This window comes from Rhododendron vialii, chromosome 7a (genome assembly GCF_030253575.1).
Source record: "Rhododendron vialii isolate Sample 1 chromosome 7a, ASM3025357v1".
In the NCBI taxonomy this organism is placed as follows: domain Eukaryota; kingdom Viridiplantae; phylum Streptophyta; class Magnoliopsida; order Ericales; family Ericaceae; genus Rhododendron; species Rhododendron vialii.
Window position 1 is genome coordinate 15,862,790 of NC_080563.1, and position 22,149 is coordinate 15,884,938.

Sequence of the window (22,149 nt, forward strand, 5' to 3'; positions counted from 1 at the left end):
AGGAGCTGTTTGGTATCTGACATCAGGCTATTATTAACAGCTCTACCGGATAAGAATTACTATGAGCTACTCAGCTACTCTTTTAGAAACTAAGGAATTAAGGAATACGATCCTCTCAATTCTCTTGAACAGACTCGACAATCCTGTTCAGTCTTGCTTGGGTCTTTCTCGAACCCAATTCGATGATTGTATTTGTCACTTTCTCGAGCTCGTTGAGAGTATTAATTGTGTCAAAAATCAAATTAATCGGACATTGGTAGACATAGTTTTAGGATTATCTTAAAAAGTTTACAACACCGAAACAAAATTTATTTTTCTTGACATAGAAATGTTCTAAAATCACATCACATCAGATGTACATGATTTTCTATTTTGACTTTCTTGACGAGCTCTAAAAATTCTAATTCTCATAAGTAAAGTGAATTGAAGAGGCTGAACAAAATCAAGCAGTTCCAAATAAATTCTTTAGGCATCCAAGCAACAGAGTCTAGAACCATACAGACCCAGCGAGTAAGGTCTAATTACCTAAAATTTGTAATTTTTATTTTTTTTGTTTAACTTTTCGTTGTAACCATTGAAATTAATCATTTGTTGTCTGGATGAAACGAATGAGAAAAGTAAAAAAATGTGGATCAAAGTTGAAGAAGTTCCTGGTATAACTGTATAAGACAACAAAAATACCCAAAATACCAACTGTTCGATATTTTTTTCGTCTTTAGTAATTTTATTTTTTTGGTTTTGGTCATAATTTTTACTTCTTAAACTCCTATCGACAAGATGATTAACTAATCGAAAATAACAATATGAATCTAACAAAAATTCGGAAAAAACTAACAAAAATACCAAAAGTAAAAGGAAATTGATTTTGGCACTCCAATTTTTTATGATGGCACTCCAAAATTTATCTTTTAACGTGCTTGCTATGTATAATTTTTACACTATAAGACAAGGTTTTGAGTGTCATCATAAAAAAAAAAGTGCCAAAATCATTTGCCTAACTAAAAATAACAAAAATTTGGAAAAATGACGGCACATAACGTATTTTGATAATTAATAGCTCGGCCCATCTTCAACAAAACCCAACCGTCACGATGACATCTGAGATGATTCATGATATATCAGTGACTTGCTACAAACGAAAGCCCAACTGATTATAAACAAACGGAATAATGCTAGAGAGATTTGTAAATACCTCCATGCACTGAGAGAGAGAGAGAGAGAGAGAGAATGGTGCTATGGGAAATCACACTGGGCACAGCGTATTTCTTGGGGTTGAAGCGGACTTACAGGCTCGCTTTGAAGATCCAACGTCGCCTTATTACCCCTAATCACCCCAAAATCCGTCAATTTGTTCACGGGTATCCCTAATTCCTTTTCCTTTTGTCATTTTAAATGTATCAATTCTCTGTTTTTCTCTAGGGTTAAGATGATATGTGATTTATTTGATTTGGGTCGTTCTCAAACTTTTACATTACTACATTAATGCTCCGCTTTTGGCTAGCTATGGGTTTGCTTGTGAAATTAGAGTGGTATGTGGGTTTGAGTTAGATTAGATGTTTTTCGATGAGATCGTTGTCAAATCACTCCTATTAGTGTTGTTCAAATCAGTTATGGCAAAAGCTCCCAAACTCAATATTGAAATCCTGTTTGAGCTATTTGTCAAATTCCAGCATTTGAAACTCACATCTATCCGATAAAAGCCATAAGTGTGATGGTTGGACTTCTGCCAAATTTATATGAAATGAGAAATTCCCCAACGTAGAGCTCATAAGAGAGAAATTTGAAAAGAACCTGTTATGGGTTTTATTGAATTCAACCCAGATGATGTTTATAATTCATTCCTGACCTGCTCGACCCAATCTGGGCCCGAAAGCGTTTGTTTTTCTGTTGTTGGTATTTTGACTTAATTTAACATGTAAGGATTTTCAATGTATATTGGGTTTCCTGATTTTCCCATCTAATCTAACTCTAACCCAAAAATAATTTTAATACTTATTTGGTTTGAAAGGAAGAGAAGAAAATAACAAAACAAAAAACACAATAAGTTTTTCTTCAAACTTTCCTTTATCTTTCTTTTCCTGAGTTCCAAAGTTAGTTTTTCTCTCTGTATGACTCTTTCTCATCTCCTACTTTATCAATTCCATTCTCTTTTTGATCTCTATCCTTGCTTTAACTTGTTTGGTTTATGTGTCGGTGTTACTCGCCTGATCTTTTCCAGCACTAGGTTGTTGTTGATTCTCAGTTTAGTTTGATACCCTGATTTATCTTGCACTTATACCATGATTTGGTCGTATTGAGCAGATTTCCTAGAATGCTCCCAACTATGCTTGTATTTGAGAAATTGTATTGTCGCCATCTAAATTCACAATCAGGTGGAGTTTGATTTTTTTTTTTCTAGAGTGCGATGTTGACAAAATTTTACGAAATATATTGTTCGTCATCTCTTACATTTACATAACCCAAGTATTACTCGGTCGAGAAAGTAAATGAGAAAAAACAGTATTTTTCAAATCTTCAACTATATGATTCTTGATGAAGGGTTACAAGATCAAAATGGAGTCGGGTGTCCAACTTATAAATAGTGGGGTCAATACTGGCCCAATGATAATGTCCGTAAAGTAATAGGATACAAGGAATGATCGCTGCTGTTTGTGCTCTCCATGAAGAATTTTTTTTTCATGGAGGCTTGGATCACTTGGAGAATTACGGTCTTCGACTTTTTTAAGAGCTACACTGAGGAGGACGAGAACAAGAATTAACACTGCCAATCCCCTCCACCTTCTGGTGCAGCTTTTAAAAAATCGAATACTGTAATTCTCCAAGTGATCCAAGCCTAATCTTTTTTCTTCATGGAGAGCACAAACAGCAGCGATCATTCCTTTATTACTTTACGGACATTATCATTGGGGCAATATTGACCCCACTGTTTAAAAGTTGGACACACGACTTCATTTTGATCTTGTAACCCTTCGTCCAGAATCATATGGTTGAAGATTCAAAAAATAATGTTTTTCTTCATTTATTTTCTCGATCGTTTAATACTTGGGTGATGTAATAGACGACAAGCAATGTATTTCGTAAAATTTTGTCAACATCGCGCTTTGGAAAAATTTCAACCTCCACTTGATTCGGTGAATTTAGATGGTGAAAAGACAATTTTTTAAATACAGGCATAATTGGGAATCGTCTCAATAAGACCAAATCATGTTATACGTACAAAATAAATTAGGGTATCAAACTAAAATGAAAATCAACGACCTAGTGCTGGAGAAGATCGGAGTAGCACCGACATGTATACCAAACAAGTTAAAGCAAGGACAAAGATAAAAAAAAGAGAGAGAATGGAATAGATAAAGTAGGAGAGGAAAGAGAGTTGAACAGAGAGAAAAACTAATGCCCTGTTGGGAACTCAGAAAAAGAGAACTTTAAGGTAAGTGTGGAGAAAAATTGACAGTGTTTGTTGTTTTGTTTCTCTCTTCTCGTCCTTCCAAACCAAATAAGTTTCAAAATTATTTTTTTGTGTTAGAGTTAGATTAGATGTTTTTGAATGAGATCCTTGTCTACCAAAAATTTAGCATTTAGGGATTCAAATAAGTCGTATTATATAGTTAGTTCGAATCAATAATGGCAAAAAAGCTCCCAAACTCAATATTGAAATCCTTATGTAAACCATCAAATCTAATTTGAGCAATTTGTGAAATCCCTACATTTGGAACTCACATCCGTCCAAACAAAGCCTAAGTGTGATGGTTGAGCCTGTCAAATTTATAGTCCCTCCATCCCGATTTGATGTCTACTTTTTGACTTATTTATGTCCCAAAACATTTTTCCATTCTAAGTTTGACTCTTGAAACTTCCATTTACGCCCTTCCCTTTTAAAGCAAAATAAGCATTGAAAAGAATGCACTCTTATTTAATGCTAAAATGATGAGGGTATTTTTGGAAACACAATTTCTTTTCTTAGTAATCATTATGCTCCCTTAATAAGTTGGGATCCCACAATTAGACAAACAAATTGGGATGGAGGGAGTATGAAACAAGAAATTCCCCAACTTAGAGGTCTCATAGCTGTGAATTTTGAAAAAAAGTTAAAGGTTGTATAGAATTGAACCTAGATTATGTATTTAGTTCATTTCTGATATGCTCGACCCAATCTGGGCTCTAAACTGCCTGTTATTATGGATATTTGGACCTAGTTCAACATGTAAGGTTTTTCTATGTATGTTGGGTTTTCTGATTTTCCTATATGTCGATTTTCGGGGCACTAGGTGTTTGGTTTGAGAGTACCAGATATTGTTGGTTTGTTGTGGTCTTCTCTTTCATGGTGAAATTCCTGTGTTGCTCTTCACCCCTAGGAGTAGAATTTAAGCTTAACTAAGTAAATCCTTTTGGGTAATTGCTACGTTTTCTTCTCTTGGTTTTCATTTCCGGCTTCTACAAAATCAATTTGAAGCCTCTTGCATGAGGAAGTCTCAACATACTCGAAAATCCTAAAATACGCATAAGCTACATTCTGCATGGGAGTGCTCCTGATTTTGGGTTAATAAAGTTGGTTTAAGATTAGGTTATATGATCCCCAACATGTTTTTCATTTTCTTCACCATTCAGGGAAAGTGCATCGGTACGAATTTGATGAATCAGGTGCATGATGTATTTGTAGTAGCACTCAGATGATAGATTTTTCTCATACTCTTAGCTGTTGGATCAGTGATATTCAGTATTCTTCTTGCTTTTGAGTTTTTGACAAAGTAAAACTATAGATTCACTTACAAAATTTTTTATCCTGGCTTGTTGACATAAACACAACACACGTATTTGTGCTTTTCAAGTTCTTTATCACTTGCTCACTCCCAGATATGTAACTTCTCTTGCTAATAGTTGGTAAAAAATCCCCTACGACCTCACAAATCTCCAAGTCATTCTGGGGATATGAAATAGAAGGTGAATGAGCAAGATAAGCTTCCAAAATGCCAATAAAAAAAGATACGCTTCCAAAAGTGGGCTAGTCTAACACGTTAAAGAAAACAAAAACGTGAAGCACGGTAGTCAAAGCTTGTTGAAGGAAGATGTGAGAGCATAAATCTGGAGGAACAAGTAATACCTTCTTATGGATTATATAGGAGTTTTCTACTGTACAATGATATTGCACTTTACAAGACACGAGTAGCAATGGTTTTAGGGCATGGTATAGGAATATCATTGTTGCAACATTATTGGGAAATGCTCCTTTTGCAAGGCTTATGGGCTTTTTCTTAGCTCGCGTAATATATGCTGCTTTACACACTGAAACTTGTTCTTCACTTTGGAGACCTCTTCATAGTTCATACACATGGTAGCCGGAGAATTTTTCTACATAGATTTCCTTACTGGGCCGCATGATATTTTTGTTGTCTCAAGAGAATGAAAACTAGGAAAAGAGGGTTGTGTATTGCCGCCTTTCTTGTGAATAAGAGGGGTATCTGATTGCAAAATTTGGTTTATTTTCATCAATTGAAACATTTGCATGATTCCTGATGAATAAAGTTTGCTTCGTATGTGCTGTAGCAGGATTATAGGAAGCCAATCGAAGGAATAGTATACTTGATGGAAACCTTCTTCCATATCATTGAGAATTGAAGATTCTTATCCAATTTAATTTCCCGATCCTGTAGTTGAGTAGTGATCCATTTTGGACCTTTTGCAAACAAAAGTCCTAAGAGTTTTGAGTTCGCATAACCATTTTGTTTGCTTATTTTCTAGGACCTCTTGCATAGTTGCTTTTGACCCCCCCCCCCCCCCCCCCCCCCCGAAAGACTTTCACCAATATGCCTTCAAGTGGACGGACGAGTATCTCTGAAAACCTCTGGATAGAGGATCTTCCCAGTAGTGGTTCTGATCATTTAGTTTCAAATTCAACTCCTTGTGGTTTCTTTTTACTTCTTACAAATGTTCTTTTCTTCCTTTCTTTTGGTAGTTGAGGAATTTATTGAAAAGAGCATAACATACAAGGATCAAGGAAGGGACTTACAATTGTTTTTGTTCAATTGCTTTATTAATCTCGCTTGTGTGAAGACACCCGTAAATTCAAGACGACCTAATTTTGTTTGTAGCATGTCCTTGAAATTGAATCCATATCTATTGCCTCATTGTTACGTAGTGCTTCTGCTATTGCAATTATTTTCATTACTGTTAGCATATTTAAGACCAAAATACTCTCTTCATATTCTTTTTGTTCTCTGCAACACAGACGAACACGTGCCGTGTTTGATGTGGCTGTCCAGGTTCACCAGAATATACAGCAGAGAGATATAGAAGTTGGTCGGAGTCTTGGAAACTGGATCCTCCGCTGGCTCGACCAGATAAAGCCATCAGCTCAGATCAGCGTTCCACCCATGGGAAAACGCTTTTCAAACACAAGCAATATGACAAAACATCTCACTTATTCATCTCTCCAGAAAACTCCTGGGAGATTCCAAAGATTCAGTCCAAGAAATATATGGCCCAAGCCTTTTCCCACCATTGCAACAATCATGAGGCCTGGAACTAGTATCCAGTACAAGCGTCTGAGCCACAGAAGAGGTGCTTTTGAGGGAGTGATCAGGAAGGATATTATGCAATGGATGCTACAGAACTAGTGGTTTCAAATTTTGGAGCATAGATACGAATTTTCGTATTTCAGAAGATGGTGTAGACATTCATGCAGTGTGTTCTGGAAAGTGGAAAACTGTTGGTCTAGATTTTGTGTTTGTTTCTTGCTTTGATGGGTTTTTTTTTTTTTTTTTGCTGCAGCCATCCAACATAGTAACCCTGTTGATGTTCAAAGTTTCTCTGGATTTTGTACATTCTACCAGGAACTTTAACTTAATAATATGCATCACTGTTACTTTTGTTTATTGAAGCTCCTGGGTTCAGAGTCACAGAAAGAAACACACTTGATAATGTAGTGCACAAGGATTGAATTTTGTTCAAGTAAGTTGTTTCAGTTAGGAGAAAGAAATGTTTCCATCAGTTGGGAGAAAGAAATGTTATGGAAACATTTCAAAAGGTAGCCAGAGCATTGTAGACTTTCAAAAAGAATTTAGTAACTTGTTAAAATGGCATTGTGCTAATGCGTCCAGACAATGCAACGTTTCGGAAGATGTCGTAAGTTTTGAAATGTAATGGTCTGATGCGGTTCGTTGTATGTTAGGAGGCAACAAAATTTTGCTCATCGTCTACATCTGCCCCTGCTCTATAGGGAGCCTTACGCACTGTGTTACCCTTAAAAAATTATTACTTGCTCCAGAAGAACTGCCACATGGCCTTCTCCACCATGTATTTATGTGGACTCCACCACCAAATGTAGTTCTCACAAAAATGAGTGGTGCAAAAAGTTCCTGAAGCACCACGTGGCGGTGCTCCACGAGCACTGAATAATCACTCCGGTCCTTTCTCATTACTACTACAAGACAGTATACAGTTAAGGACCTCAGTAGTCAGTACACAAAGGGGCCCCGTGCAAACAAACTATCTTTTCTGCTTTCCTAAAACAAGAACTTTATTACAACACAGGCCACATACAACACAACGCTGAGTCTACATTCCAGGGCCTGCTTTTCAAGATCAGTGCTTCAGCTACTTGCTAATCCAGGCACTTATTCAAATAAGATGTCAAGCCAGTTAGTGAGTTTATTAACCTAATAATAGTTGCACTAAACAAACAACAACTGTATTGAGGCCCCTCCAGCCGGTCACAGCTTCTCGCAAAGCCAGAGCTTCTGTGCAGAAAGAGATGCAATCCTCCTTCGCGAGCAGCTTTTGCCAGGTGCATTGCAAACTTCAAAACCAAACTTCACTTGGGAAACCTAGAGCCAGTGTTGAAATATATACAGCTGTGGATCTCAAAAACCAAGAAATACAAAACACATCAGATTGATTGAAATTTACCATTCCACATATTCACTAAATATTCTCACATCAAAATGTTAGTCAGTTGTCAAACAACTGCGGTTTAGAGAAATTTCACATTTGATTTTGTGTCAGAAAACAGAAAAAACAGGAACAACAAAAACACTTTTAGTGGAAAACTATTTTTATTTTAAAAGAAACAGTTTGAGAAAAAATTTCTTGCAACAACCCAAGCAAGGAAACTATCATGAAAAGCTTCCAAGTTATCTGCAGAATTCAGAAAAGAAAGTGAATAGGATTATTGTTCTCAAGTTTTTTTCCATCGGTTCCATTTGTGGAAGATAAACAGCAAAAAAGGAGCGTAAAAATACATGAGAACAATAACAACAATACCAAATAGAAATAGGTCTAAAGATAGCCTGATCTTAGATGCAAGCAATGTAGCCCATGCCAAAATCACTCAACCACAAACCTTTAAAGCACAAGGTGGCAAATTAGCAATCCCAGACTACGGAAAGAACTACCCTTATACAAAGTGAAACCAAAATCTTAAATGTAGATTTCATGTGAATAGGAAAACTCATCAAGTCAATGATAGTTGCTCTTCAATTTGGATCTCTCTCTCTCTCTCTCTCTCTCTCTCTCTCTCAATGTTGAGCCTGAAAGCTGCATTATCTTCCTATAAAGGTGTGCTGCATGTGTACAACATGAAACCCTGGCTACAACCAAAACTATCAGAAACATGGCTAAAACAAATGTGTGAAGACAGAAAAGGAGGTGAGGAAGAGAAATATAGCATCGAAAGAACGAGAGAAAATAATTCAAGAAGCATCTTTGTTTACCTACCTCTCTGCCATATAGCTACTCTGCTTCTTCTTCCAGTAGCTTATAGCACCAGTTTGAACCCCGTTGACAGGAAACCACCCCTGAGACAAATCCAACTTATGAGGCATGAAGTGAGCTACTGGTCGATGCACATAAACCACATTTATGAGTCTAGTCATCAGTCATCACTAACCAATTTGGTTGAATGCATTACATATACCAGCACTCTTAAAATATTAACAATGCAAACATTTTTGTTGCCAATTTTGAGAGAATTTGTCTCAAAAGATTAAGATTATGCCAGGTCTTTCATATAAAAAAAAAAGGAGAGTGATTTTTGCACTCCCCAAATTGTTAACCGCATTGCGTTTAACAATTTGGGGAGTGCGAAAATCACTTCCCCCCACCCCAAAAAAAAAAAAGAAAAAGAAAAAAATAACTCATTTGTCTTTATACCTACTTGCTCTCATCTCTTCTTCTCGGCATAATCCTAACATTGGAACTTTTTTAATCTATCATGTTTTCTACTCTCCTCTATGTTTCAGTCCTAAAATATTTTTGTTAAGCAACTTTTTGCATTATTCGGAAACCTCTTTTTTTGAGATTTCATTGCATTTTGTTAAATTTTTTTTTTGATAAGTAAATATTTATATTAGAAACAAGGCATTAAGGGAATGCCGCCCGTATACAAAAAAAGCCACCAACACAAAAATGCCCTATACACCACCCCTATTTGACAAGAAAAGCTCAAACCAATCTAAAAATTATCAATAGAGGGATTACATTCTCCCTTGTCCCAACTATACAAACTACTAACCACAAAACTTTTGATTCTAAATAAAGGCTTTTCAACCCCTTCAAAGCACCTCGAATTTCTTTCGCGCCATATAGTCCACATCAAGCAAAGAGGGATCATGGCCCACACACACTTCCTTCTCTTGCCCACTCTAGCCCCGTTCCACGCAATTAAAAGTTCCATAACATTCCTTGACATGGCCCATTTTAAATCAAACCAAGAAAACACCATGGACCAAAGCTCCCAAGCTACCGGGCAATGAATGAGAAGGTGATCCACCGTCTCCGCATCCCTTTTACACGTGCAACACCTATTGACAATGATTCTCCGCCTTCGAATCAAATTATCGATAGTGAGGATCTTGCCTTGAGCCGCGCACCAAACAAAAAAACTCCCTCAACGGCGCCCCTGTCTTCCAAATCGCTTGCCAAGGGAAAGAAACATTTCCATGATCACCTGACTTAGACAGTTTCCAACGCATCTCATCCTCCCCTTCTATTCCTTGCATGCCATACACTCTAGCATAAAAAGCCATCAAATCCTCTTCCTCTCCATCTTGAACTTGCCTTCTCAAACGGACGTCCCAAACTGTAACCCCCTCATCAAAAGAAAGATAATCCGCAATGATTGCATCTCTATCACATGCCAGAAGGTAAATGTTGGGAAAAGCAACCCGCAAGCTCACGTCCCCACACCACACATCATCCCAAAACACCCTCCTCCGGTCACCAACCGCCTTATAAGTGTTATCTACAAAGGCATCCCACCCGTTCATGATACCCCTCCATAGGGCCACCCCATATGGTAGCCTTACATTACGAGTAGACCACCCTCCCCTCCCACATCCATATTTTGCTACAATCACCTTCCTCCACCATCTATCTTTTTCACATGCAAATCTCCAAAGCCATTTCCCCAACAAGGCTTGATTGAATAACTTTAGCCTTCTCACTCCCAGCCATCCTTTTCTAATGGGGGTACACACTGTATCCCAATCAACTAGATGATACTTGAACTCCTCCCCCACACTTCCCCAAAGAAAATCTCTTTGCAACTTTTCCAAGCGTTTAACAACTGAGACTGGAATGACCAACAGAGACATAAAATAAGTAGGCCAGCTAGAGAGCGTATGCTTGATAAGAGTCATTCTACCTCCTTTAGGAATGTATTAACGCTTCCATCCGGTCAATCTCTTCTCAAATCTTACCACCACTGAGTCCCATGCTGCTTTTGACTTGTACGAAGAACCCAAAGGTAAACCCAAGTACAAAGTCGGAAACGACATCACCCTACAACCCAAAATTTGAGCAAGTAAATCAATATCTTCAACCGCCCCCGCTGGGATCATCTCCGACTTCCCCAAGTTCACTTTGAGGCCGGATACCGCCTCAAAGCATAGTAGCATACATCTAAGATATCCCACCTGAGTCGGATCCGCATTGCAGAACAAGAGAGTGTCATCTGCATATAGAATGTGGAAAACCATCAACCGTACACCATCCACCCTGCCCACCTCAAAACCCTCCAGAAATCCACCTTGTACTGCTTTCTGAATCATACAACTGAGCACCTCCATGATCAAGATAAAAAGAAGAGAAGAACGGGGATCCCCTGAAGTAATCCTTTAGAAGTCTGAAAGAAACCAGCTGGGGTTCCATTCACCAAGACAAACATTTTAACAAATGAGATGCAAGCTTTAATCCATCTCCTCCAAAGCCCTCCAAAACCCATCCGTTCCAACATATAAATCAAGAAGTCCCAATTAACGTGGTGGTACGCCTTTTCAATGTCCAGGTTACACACAATACCTGGAAAGCCACTCTTCAATCTCGAATCCACACATTCATTAGCAATCAAAACCGCATCAAGAATTTGCCTATCCTGAACAAAAGCATTTTGGGACTCCGAAACAACTTTTCCCACCACATTCTTCATTCGAATAGCCAACACTTTGGCCAACAACTTATAAGCTCCCCCTAGTAAACTGATAAGTCTGAAATCTCGGATATCCTCTGCCCCGCCCTTCTTTGGAATCAACACATTGAAGGAAGCGTTCAAACTCTTTTCAAACTCACCATGCTCCCAAAAATAATTGAACATTCCCAACACTTCCTCTCTTACCACCCCCCAACAATGTTGGAAAAAGGCAATCCACATACCATCTGGACCAAGTGCCTTATCTCCATTCATAGACTTTAACGCGGACACCACTTCCGCCTCATCGAATGGCCTCTCTAACCAAGAAGCCTCCTCTCCCGTCAGAGAATGAAACTGCAAATCGTCAACCCGAGCTCACTCCCTCCTCCCGAAACAAACCGGCATAAAAATCAGCAATTCCACTTTTGATATCTTCATCCCTTTCCAAAATACAGTCGCCAATTTTAATCTTACCAATGAAATTGTTTCTCCGATTACAATTAGCCATTCTATGAAATAAACGAGTGTTCCTCTCCCCCTCTCTTAATCAAAGATTTCTGGACTTTTGCCGCCAACTAATTTCTTCGAACTTCGTTATTTTTCCAAACTTCTCTTTGGCATTTTCTCTCAAGGCCTTTTCATCCTCTTGTAATGCACAACCTTGTTCCTCTATGACCCACCACCAAACTTCATCGATAACCTTGGCCTTTTGAAACTCCAATCTCCCAAAGACTTCAGAATTCCACTAGCGCAAATCAACTTTCAGCAATTTAAGCTTCTTGGCCAATATGATGCTCGGCTTTCCCCTCACTGAATAGCTACTCCACCACTCACCCACCCACCCTCTCCGCAAAACCCCCCGAAGATAACCACATATTTTCAAATTTGAACGGAGTACTTCCTTGCCGAATCCCACCACTATCTAATAAAATAGGCATGTGATCCAAAATAGGCCTCGAAAGAGAAAACTGCGCAACATTCAGAAAATGCTCTTCCCAAGAGGCTGAGAACAAAAACCGATCAATGTGAGACATACACCTATTTTCCTGAGCGCCAAACCAAGTGAAACTACTCCCAACAAGAGGAGGATCTACAAGCTCTAAGTTGATAATAAAATCCGAGAATGTCCTCATGTCGCGAGAGATCGAAAGACACCCAACTCTCTCATGCGGAAATCGAATTACATTGAAATCTCCCCCAACACACCATGGGGCATCCCAGCTGAAAGCCATCGCCGAAAGCTCCTCCCACAAATCCCTCCTATGAGGTCTGTCAACCGGGCCATACACACCCGTGAACACCCACCCAAATCCATCTTCTACAATTTTAAACAAACAAGACGCCGAAAATAACCCATACTCCACCTCAAGTTTTTCCACCATTTTACTATCCCACATCACCAACACCCCCAGCAGCCCCTACCGCATCCAAATGAATCCAGTCTACCCATCGACACCCCCATAAATCTTTCACACATTCCTTCGAAGCCTCCTTTAGTTTCGTTTCTTGTAAACAAACCACATTGGCCTTCCACTCTTTCAATAACGATTTTCTTATCCCCCTTTTCTCCCTCGCATTCAATCCTCTCACATTCCAACTAAGGATTTTAATCGTCATAAAAAGATAAAAGATTAACCCCTTCCATCCCTTCGTTACCCTTCTCCCCCTCCTTCTTCCGGCCATCATAATTAATGGAACACTCCAATCTCTTCAACTCCCTAGCCCCGGAATTGACCTTACTCCCGCCTTTCTTTGTTTCCTTTGCATTTTCTTATTTCACCAAATTCATGGACCACTTTTTCTATTCTTTAGACAAATACTCAATTTTGTATTTTAGCCCCATGCTCATTGATGTGGAATTAATTTTTAATCACATTGTTCATGTAGTCTAGATTTTTTCTTTGTGTTGTTACGCAGTACTACTTCAATTGATTCCCTTTTTGTTAAGTATCAAATCACTTGTGAATCTTGTGATGAATACTTTGCTCTACTTCTCTAATGTTTTCTTTTTTTCTGAAGCGATACGTATAGTCGTTGATATTTCAAAAAGTATCCCTCCCTTTTTTTCACTCTCTCTCTTCGAGAATTAATAGCTCTGTTTTGTTAGTACATGACTCTTTTCACTTATCGTTATTCCAATGAACAAGATTAATTTCTCTTCGTAGCACCAATTTATGAAGCACCGACACTCCAAATAGGGCTTTGTATCCGTGTTGGGACACGGAGACACGTCAAAATACGTACGGACACACCACATGGCATGTCCATTATATTTATTTGATTTTTTGGAGGGGGACACAACATGGACAAGTGGGGACACAGCATGGACAAGTGGGGACACGGCAAGGGTAATTAATTCTATAGAGAACATAATACACAATGTGGAAGCCAAAATGAGGAAAAACAATGGCAGTTTTCGAAACCCTAGATCGAGCAGCAGTTCATGTTTCTCTCTATCAACTGATTGAAGACTTGAGAATCAGCCTCTCTCACTCGCGAATTAATCTCTCGCTCTCGCAACTGCTCTCTCTCTCTCTCTCTCTCTCTCTCTCTCTCTATATATATATATATATATATATATATATATATATGTACTGATATAGATGTATAGCTGTATATATCAGCACACACGCATATGTGTGTATATGTGTATCATATATAACAGATACTCCCTCCATCCCAAAATGAATGTCCATTTTAGGTATTCTAAAAAAATTAGGAGACATAATCCTTACCCTTCTCAAGTTATAGCTTTCCATGAATGCCCTCCAATCCTTATATCTTTTGTCCTTAATAAAGGCAAAGGTGGAAAATAATTAGTTGTCCCTTTGACTTTTCAAAATGGACAACAAATTTGGGACAACTAAAAGTCCCAAGTTGGTCATCCATTTAGGGACGGAGGGAGTATACAAGATATGTCTGTACATACATTTTTGAATAGCTGTATACACATATGTTTATGGTGAAGGTCAATTGTTTACATTTTGCAATTTCAGGGAAGAAAATATCCATGCATATATTGTACACGTGTGTGTGTGTGTGTGTGTGTGTGTATATATATTGCCATGTCCCCATTGTTTTAAAATTCCCGTGTCTCATGACTGTGTCCGTATCCCTATCCATGTTCGTGTCCATGCTGCATAGGCACCAATTTTGTTCAGGCTCATTTGAAAGTTACATTGGACTTACTTCTTTTTGCTATTTATTGGTTCAACTACAATTGCAACTGAAATTTTGAACTTGTCAGGAGTCCTACTACATAGCCTCGTATACATTTCTCACTCCCTGTTTTCTTCTTTTTTTTCATTTTGGGCAGTTCATCAATTTTTGGGTATATGTATCTTTTTGTGTAACTGCCAACAAAAAAAAGTCTTCCTATTAATTTCCAGATGTGAAAATAATTGGTAAAAAAGCAAAATCTTCAATGAAAGACGGGATTCACTATATTTTTCCAATCACCACTTGCTAAGATGGAATTTCTAGGGTAGCATTCCTTGGGCAGTTGCGGTTCCACGAAGGTGTCAACATTACACCGTATCACAACCTAATACCCATCTAAACTTGCTTCATGGTCATCGAGATTCCATTACATTTTGTCATTCCATAAAATTCATAGACAATGGTTCTTCTATTCTCCAGATGCTTAAATCTATTTTGGCTCCAAGTTCATCGATTTGGAATTAACTATCAATCAAATTGTACACATGGCCTAGATTTTCCTTTGTGCTATTACGCAACTAGACTTCGTTTAATTCCCTATTTTGAGAAATATCAGATAACTTTTTTAGTTTTTCTTATTGGCTAATACTTCAGATAACTTGTGATGAATACTTTGCTCTATTTCCCTGATTTGTAGTGATATGCACAGTCATTGGTACTGCAAAAAGTATGCCTCCCCCCCTCTCTCTCTATAAACAACAATTAATGCTCTGTTTTGTTAGTACATGAATCTTTTAACTTTTTGTTATTGAAATGGAAAAGAATGATTTCTCCTCATAGCACCTTGCTAAGGCTTATTCAAAAGTGAGATTTGAGTAATTTCTCCTCATAGCACATCAAAGAGGTTCTCTTACAGGGTTTTCGTTTTTGCTTCCAAGGGAAGTTTCAAATTCAAACTTCGGTAGGTTTTAGAAGAGATATGGTATTGTACGTGACATAAGTATTTTTATGTGATACTTCCACTATACAGGGGTTGTCCCTCATTTTCTTTCTTACTTTTTTTCAAGTGCACTGCGTAAAGGTTGCACTCCTTTTTAGCACCTTCAATTGGATTTCCCAACGAATATATTCACATTAATTGCAAATGACCTACCAAACCATAAAGATCTTTTTGTTCCCAACTATGGCTTGCGCTGAACCTTACTTGCAAGGAGCATTTAAAGTGGTGCCAACTAAGGAGCGCAACTCCTATGCTCCCAACTAAGGAGCTTGATGGAAGCCGCTCCTTACGAAGATTTGAGCTTTTGTACAATTCTTGTGTAGGAAAGCATGGATTTATCAATTGGCTTCACAATTGGTCTTTGATGAACTCATATATCTAGCCCAAGCCAAGATATCTTGAAAAGAAAACCATATATTGTACAACTAGCCCATTTCTTAGACTTATGGTGGACTTGGCTTATACTTTTACTCCCTAAAAAGATTGTACTTTTAAAGTGTATATTATATGCTACATTTTTTTCATCATATATGTACACGTTCCCTTCCCGCTCCCAACCTTGGGAGCTTATATATTTCCGCACTCCCCTGCTTCCGCTCCCGCTCCCGCCCCCGCTTTGTGCAACTAAGCGCTGAACCCTTTCTGTTAAAAACAAAGATTTCTGAACGTCAAAAGTATCAAAACTATGTGTCTATAATGAACAACTGACAAACAAGATGCATTAGAACAAAAATTGTATATAATGACAAAAACATCTATAATTATAAAAGCTAGTTCACTTGGATAATAGCTTACATATTCTTCTCTTCTTGTTCTTGCTTCTTCTTTCGTTCACGTTCACCTCTACCACTTTTGAGCGAAACAAGGCTTCCCACGCACATCACTACTTGCGACAAATCGTGTACATCACGGATTTTAACACTCTTGCATGTCTTCCTTTTAAGGTCATACCAAAGGAGCTTCAGAGGGCCATGTTGTAACAATAATTGCCCGCCGCTCTTTGAATAGCCAATGGGTCTCACATTCTGAAAAGACCTCAATGTACCCGGTTGCGCCATGGAAATCAACTTTGTCCAAGATTCCTTCACACCATACTCTTTCATCACCCATATATCAATATGGGTCAAGTAATAATTGCAAATCAATGAAAGGCATCCTCCCAAAACCTCCACATCCGCATAGAATCTCGGATGCGTAAACTCGGGTTGTGGCACCAACCCATACTCCTCACACCCTAGATCAAAAGAAACAATCAAGTTCGTCTTACCCCGCTCGGTCTCTTCATTCACAATCCAGTGCAAATTGCCACTAGCTAACACACCCCCCACTCTATTCAAATCAGGGTAGTGTGGGAATTTCTCCTCAACCCTATGCCACAAATTCGACCTCAAACTATAAACCTTAACCTCATAGTGCAAAGAATCATCCTCCCTACCCTTGAGCACCACAATCCTAACAAGCTTATAGTCATCACTCACACCATCGTACCCGAACCCGTAAACCCTACTCACGAAATACCTCGGCTGGTTCGGGAACTCTATCGGCGCGTAAGGCAACCTACGCGATCTTCGAGTGGAAGGGTTCCATAAAACGACGGTATCTAACGAATTAGACAAGCACACTATGCCATTGCAAGAGCCCCATACCTCGGTCCCGTAGTCCTGGCACCTCAGCGGGTGGTGGTCGAGCTTCGCGGCGTCCGCGAAGGGCCCGTCGAGCGAATCGAATTCGACCGAGTAGAGCTGCTCCTCTCGTAAGATTAGGGCTTGGTTGGATTTGGTGTCGATCGAGCGGTTGAGGTGGAGTTTGACGAAAGTAGGGCTTTCGATCAGGGAGCGCCAGGGTATGGACACTAGCTTGAATTGGCCGAGGGGTTTTACGGGTAATCGGGAGAGTATGTCGGCGATGACTTCCTCCGGTAGTTGAGACATGCGGTGAAAAATTGCCGGATATTAGGTACTGGTTAGGGTTTCAGTGGTTGTTTAGGAAACGGGAGGGATACGGAGAGCACCAACTCCAAGTGTAGCACAGAGAGAGAGAGAGAGAGAGAGAGAGAGAGAGAGAGAGATTAGGTCAGGTGGGAAGTGACAGGCTCCCATGAAATCTGTTATCCCCCACTTTGGTTCAGTTACGGACAGGTGGGATCCCGAGTCGGGACTCGTGACCATTATCTGAGCCGTTAGTATCACAAAAGGGAATGACTTCGGCGTCCCCGGTCATTTTGGGTACACCATAACTTTTGGCATAACAAAATCATTATGAGTATAACCAAAACCCATTACAAGCATAACAGAACCATAGCAAGGCATAACCAAAACCATAGCAAGACATAACTTATTTGTTATGCCTTGGTTGGGTTTAGTTATGCTTTGGTTGGTTTTTTGGATATTCCTCGGTTATGCCTTATTTGGGTTCTGTTATGCTTGTAATTGATTTTAGTTATGCTCCTAATGGTAAAGTTATGCCAAAAATTACGGTGTCCCCAAAATGACCGGGGACACCATAGCATCATCCATCACAAAAATGATATTCACACAGATTTTTTTGCACAAATCATATGAGACTCACTTCGAGTCTCACATAAACTATCCGATCCGTTCATTAAATACATAATATTTTTTCAAAGTTTTCCTTGAAAAATCGGTTCAATCCAATACCTATAGATACTCGACCCAATCATCTAACTTTTCATTATTCTAAAATCTAAATGAAAAAAATTAGATGATTGGATCGAACACTTATAGGTATCAGATTGAGCTGATTTTTTGCAAAAATCCTTTAAAAATGTTTTACATTGAATGAACGAATTGAATAATTTGTGTGGTACCTAAAATGGACCCCATACTACAATCAATCTATACATAGAATCTATGCACAGTTGTTATGTGAGGAGTATGACTGTATCATCGGTATTGTAGATTTCTTTGTTTGCAAACAAAGTCTGCTTGCACAGGAAATGTGCACAGCGATCGTATACAAAGTGAGATGTGGGGCCCAATCTAGATCATACACATACAATCGTAATTGTTTATTAGATGTAAAACATTTTTGTAAAGATTCTGGAGGAAAATCGGCTCAATCTAATACTTATACGTGTTTGATTCAATCAGTGTCTTAAGGCTCCGATCATTTGCGTAGAAGATGGCTGCAATCATTACCGGCATCCAATGAGTTTATTGTTTCCAAAAAATTTAATTTAATTTTTTTTTAAAAAATTAAACAGCTTCGATCATTTGCGTAGAACTTCAAAACGGATCTCGCACAATGTAGTCTACATTTTGTGTCCAATAAAATTCTCCTTGAACCCTCCCCATGGAGCATAAGTATATCACCAGGGTACGTTTGAGAAAGACAAAAGCTTTGTACGTTGATCAGAGTACTGAGGGAATAGAGAATGCCCCAGAACCAAGACTTAAACTACCCCAGCTTTGTCATCTTCAAGCCTTAGAAATTTTCTTTTTTTGATAATGGTGTGTTCGGATGAGCTTACGTGTGTAACGACTCGTGCTCGCTCAACTACCAATCATCGTCTAATCACGTGATTCAAAAGGTTAATTTCAAGTTATACAATAATTGGAGGGCCTTTACTTATATTCATATTTCCCATTTCCCATTAGGGGTGTTCAAGAAAACCGTCCGAACTGTAAAATCGGTCGGATCCAAACCGAACTGTTCTATTTGGTCCAGTTCTGCGGTTCTACGGTTAGGTTATGGTTCCAAAAAAATAAGAACCGTTAATTTTGATTCGGTTACTGGTTCTCAATTAATGAACCGTGGTTAGAATCGAACTGGACCGTTTAAAACTTATATAAATGTAGATATACATATGTGTGTGTAATTAAATATGTATTTGAATTTGGTAGGTTAATCTTTTATTTGCTAAACTTAATTTATTTAGAGATGAAATTTTATTTATTAGGAAAGCTTTTATTTTCTTCATTCCTTTCCTATTCCAGTAGATTATCTTCCATATTTCTTTAATTTTATGAGTTCATATTTCTCCCAATTTTCTAGAACCGTTTGAAATAGTCCGGTTACTGATTCTTTAGAGAACCAGACCAATCTGACCAATCTGAACAGTGTATACCCCTATTTCCCATGGCGGTGGGTTCTCACAATTTCTCCACAATTTTCCCACCTTATGATACGAGGTCCTCGTTGCATTGACCCAGGAACCTTCCCCTGGTGGTCACATTTAGTTCTGTACATAACAATTAGTGTACTCGTACCAAATTCTAGAGGTGGCCCCCCACTATGTAAACCAGAGTTGTGCTCTAATACCAAATATAACGTTGTGCTTTGATACCAAATGTAACGACCTGCGCTAGGTTGTCATGCTAATCATTTACCTAACCACGTGACTCAAAAGGTTAATCTCAAGTTATATAGTAGCTGGAGGGCCTTTACTTATATTCCATTTCACATTTCCCACATCCACCAATGTGGGACTTCCATGGTGGTGGGTTCTCACAATGTGCACCTTCATTTTAGTTATATAGGATCCTGAAGTTAACAGCCCGACAAACCTGCATTAGTCTATGAATTTTCAAATTCCATTGAGAAAATTAATACTATTAATTGTCAAAAATCATACCGATATACTATCAATGAGGACGTAAACGTAACCCATCTGTCTCCTAAGATAAATGAGTCCCATTATAGCTTTTTACATCTGATTGATATGATTTTGGACATGAGTAAAACAATTTTTTGGGATCATGAATGGGAGCTCAGACACCGGTCAGTAGGCGTGGCAACAGGACGGGGTGGGGCGGCTTTCGTCATGCCTCGACTCCGACTGAAAGTACCTCACAATCCCAAACCCAACAGAGTAATTCTTGGGTGCTCCTATTCTCGCTCCGGCCGAGAAACGGGTTTAAATACCCACCCCGCTCTGCTCGTAAGAAATGATAAAAAATTAACCTAATAACAAAATGGATTGAAATATTTATATATGGTGGTATTTTAAGTATAATAGTGAAAATATATGTATTAAAAAAAAATTACAGTAGTACTTTGATTTTAATATTAGTGTAAATATATAGTTTTAAGTACAAGATTAATTTAGGGTAGAAATGTAATTTACTTAGATATAAAAATACTTCAGGGCGGGTAATGAGGCAGGATAATATCAACCTGAAACCCTATCCGACCCGATCAGGTTTTTGTAATTTCCCCTTGAACACGCCCTGTACCCCAAAAGTTGATGAAAACTCGCCCCGATCAAGTTCTTTTGATTAAAAAATTAGTCTTAGGTCTATTATGTGGGGTTCGGCTCACCTCCAGTATTGTACAATCCAGTATCCTCCAGTGTATGGCTTGGATTAATTCAGCCCATCCACATTGATATCTTCGGCTATATTTTTGCCACGTGGATCAGCTTTTTTGCCACCCCAAAATCCCTCTGTTTTGACCCCTCTGTGGTGACCCCTTTGCTCCTGCCATTACTCTAATCCCGCCAAAATACACTTTCAATCCCACCAAAATGGTATCTGCACATACACACTTTTATTCCCTCCAAAAAGCTATACTACCTTTCCGCCTTCCAATTGAGAATATCCTTTTACGGAGAATACCGTGAAAATGGGTTTACGAAACCCAATCGCGTGCGTCCAAAGTATTTTTGAACGGTCCGGATTAAACCAATTTTGACCGGTCAAGATTAAAAAGCAATATCAACCATTGATTGCAGAAATGGATGATTGTGATTGCACGAATTTGCGAAAAACTCCATGTCAAAAAAAAAAAAAAATTTGCGAAAAACTTGTTCACGGCGGTTGTTTGTGAAGAAGCTCTGTGGACAAGTTTTTCGCCGTGAACAAGTTTTTCGTAGATTTTTTTTTTTTGACATGGAGTTTTTCGCAGATTCGTGCAATCACAATCATCCATTTTCGCAATCAATGGTTGATATTGTTTTTTAATCTTGACCGGTCAAAATTGGTTTAATCCGGACCGTTCAAAAATACTTTGGACGCACGCGATTGGGTTCCGTAAACCCATTTTTACGGTATTTTCCGTAAAAGGATATTCTCAATTGGAAGGCGGAAAGGTAGTATAGCTTTTTGGAGGGAATAAAAGTGTGTATGTGCAGATACCATTTTGGTGGGATTGAAAGTGTATTTTGGCGGAATTAGAGTACTGGCAGGAGCAAAGGGGTCACCACAGAGGGGTCAAAACAGAGGGATTTTAGGGTGGCAAAAAAGCTGATCCACGTGGCAAAAATATAGCCGAAGATATCAATGTGGATGGGCTGAATTAATCCAAGCCATACACTGGAGGATACTGGATTGTACAATACTGGAGGTGAGCCGAACCCTATTATGTGAACTTTATAAATCCACAAGTCTACCTATTAATTTTATAAGGTCTCAAGTCCATTTTAGTGTACTCTAAGGTTTAGACACTTTCACAAGATTTTAGGGTGCACTTTCATAAGATTTTAGGATGCACTTTCCTATTATAGGATTTTAGTAGTTTAAACACTTTTATAGGGTTTAGGGTTTTAGACACTTTCACAAGGTACCATAGGGTTTAGGTTGTGTGGATTTGTGACTTTACAAAATTATTAGGTGGATTTGTTGGCTTA

General features: G+C 38.6%; 2 protein-coding genes across 13 annotated transcripts; one reads left to right on the top strand and one right to left on the bottom strand.

Annotated features, from left to right (window-relative positions):
- The first annotated feature begins 1,115 nt into the window (after nt 1–1,115).
- LOC131333760 (uncharacterized) lies at nt 1,116–6,872 on the top strand. Its single transcript, XM_058368492.1, has 2 exons — nt 1,116–1,358; nt 6,227–6,872. Exons 1-2 carry the CDS (start codon nt 1,228–1,230, stop codon nt 6,612–6,614), a joined length of 519 nt encoding a protein of 172 aa, XP_058224475.1. The 5' UTR covers nt 1,116–1,227; the 3' UTR covers nt 6,615–6,872.
- A 496-nt stretch (nt 6,873–7,368) lies between these two features.
- LOC131333755 (F-box protein CPR1-like) lies at nt 7,369–17,720 on the bottom strand. Of its 12 annotated transcripts, none has more exons than XR_009201895.1 (4): nt 16,359–17,720; nt 8,713–8,792; nt 8,096–8,133; nt 7,369–7,850 (listed from the first exon to the last, which is right to left on the bottom strand). XR_009201895.1 is itself a non-coding variant. In XM_058368476.1 (3 exons), the coding sequence occupies exons 1-2, from the start codon at nt 17,492–17,494 to the stop codon at nt 8,753–8,755; spliced, it is 1,176 nt and encodes a 391-aa protein (XP_058224459.1). In that variant the 5' UTR covers nt 17,495–17,720; the 3' UTR covers nt 7,369–7,850; nt 8,713–8,752. The 12 variants fall into 12 exon arrangements, 8 of the variants coding, with proteins under 8 accessions (XP_058224459.1, XP_058224460.1, XP_058224461.1 ...); XR_009201896.1 differs by having other exon boundaries at nt 8,709–8,792; XR_009201893.1 differs by having other exon boundaries at nt 8,713–8,807; nt 16,359–17,704.
- Nucleotides 17,721–22,149: the final 4,429 nt, after the last annotated feature.

Excerpts from the sequence above, each read along its gene's own strand:
- LOC131333760 (XM_058368492.1), top strand. The coding sequence starts at position 1,228 with ATGGTGCTATGGGAAATCACACTGGGCACAGCGTATTTCTTGGGGTTG. Across the intron at positions 1,359-6,226 it reads ATCCGTCAATTTGTTCACGG|ACGAACACGTGCCGTGTTTG; the intron begins GTATCCCTAATT and ends TCTGCAACACAG.
- LOC131333755 (XM_058368472.1), bottom strand. The coding sequence starts at position 17,494 with ATGTCTCAACTACCGGAGGAAGTCATCGCCGACATACTCTCCCGATTA. Across the intron at positions 8,808-16,358 it reads GAACAAGAAGAGAAGAATAT|TTGGATTTGTCTCAGGGGTG; the intron begins GTAAGCTATTAT and ends ATGCCTCATAAG.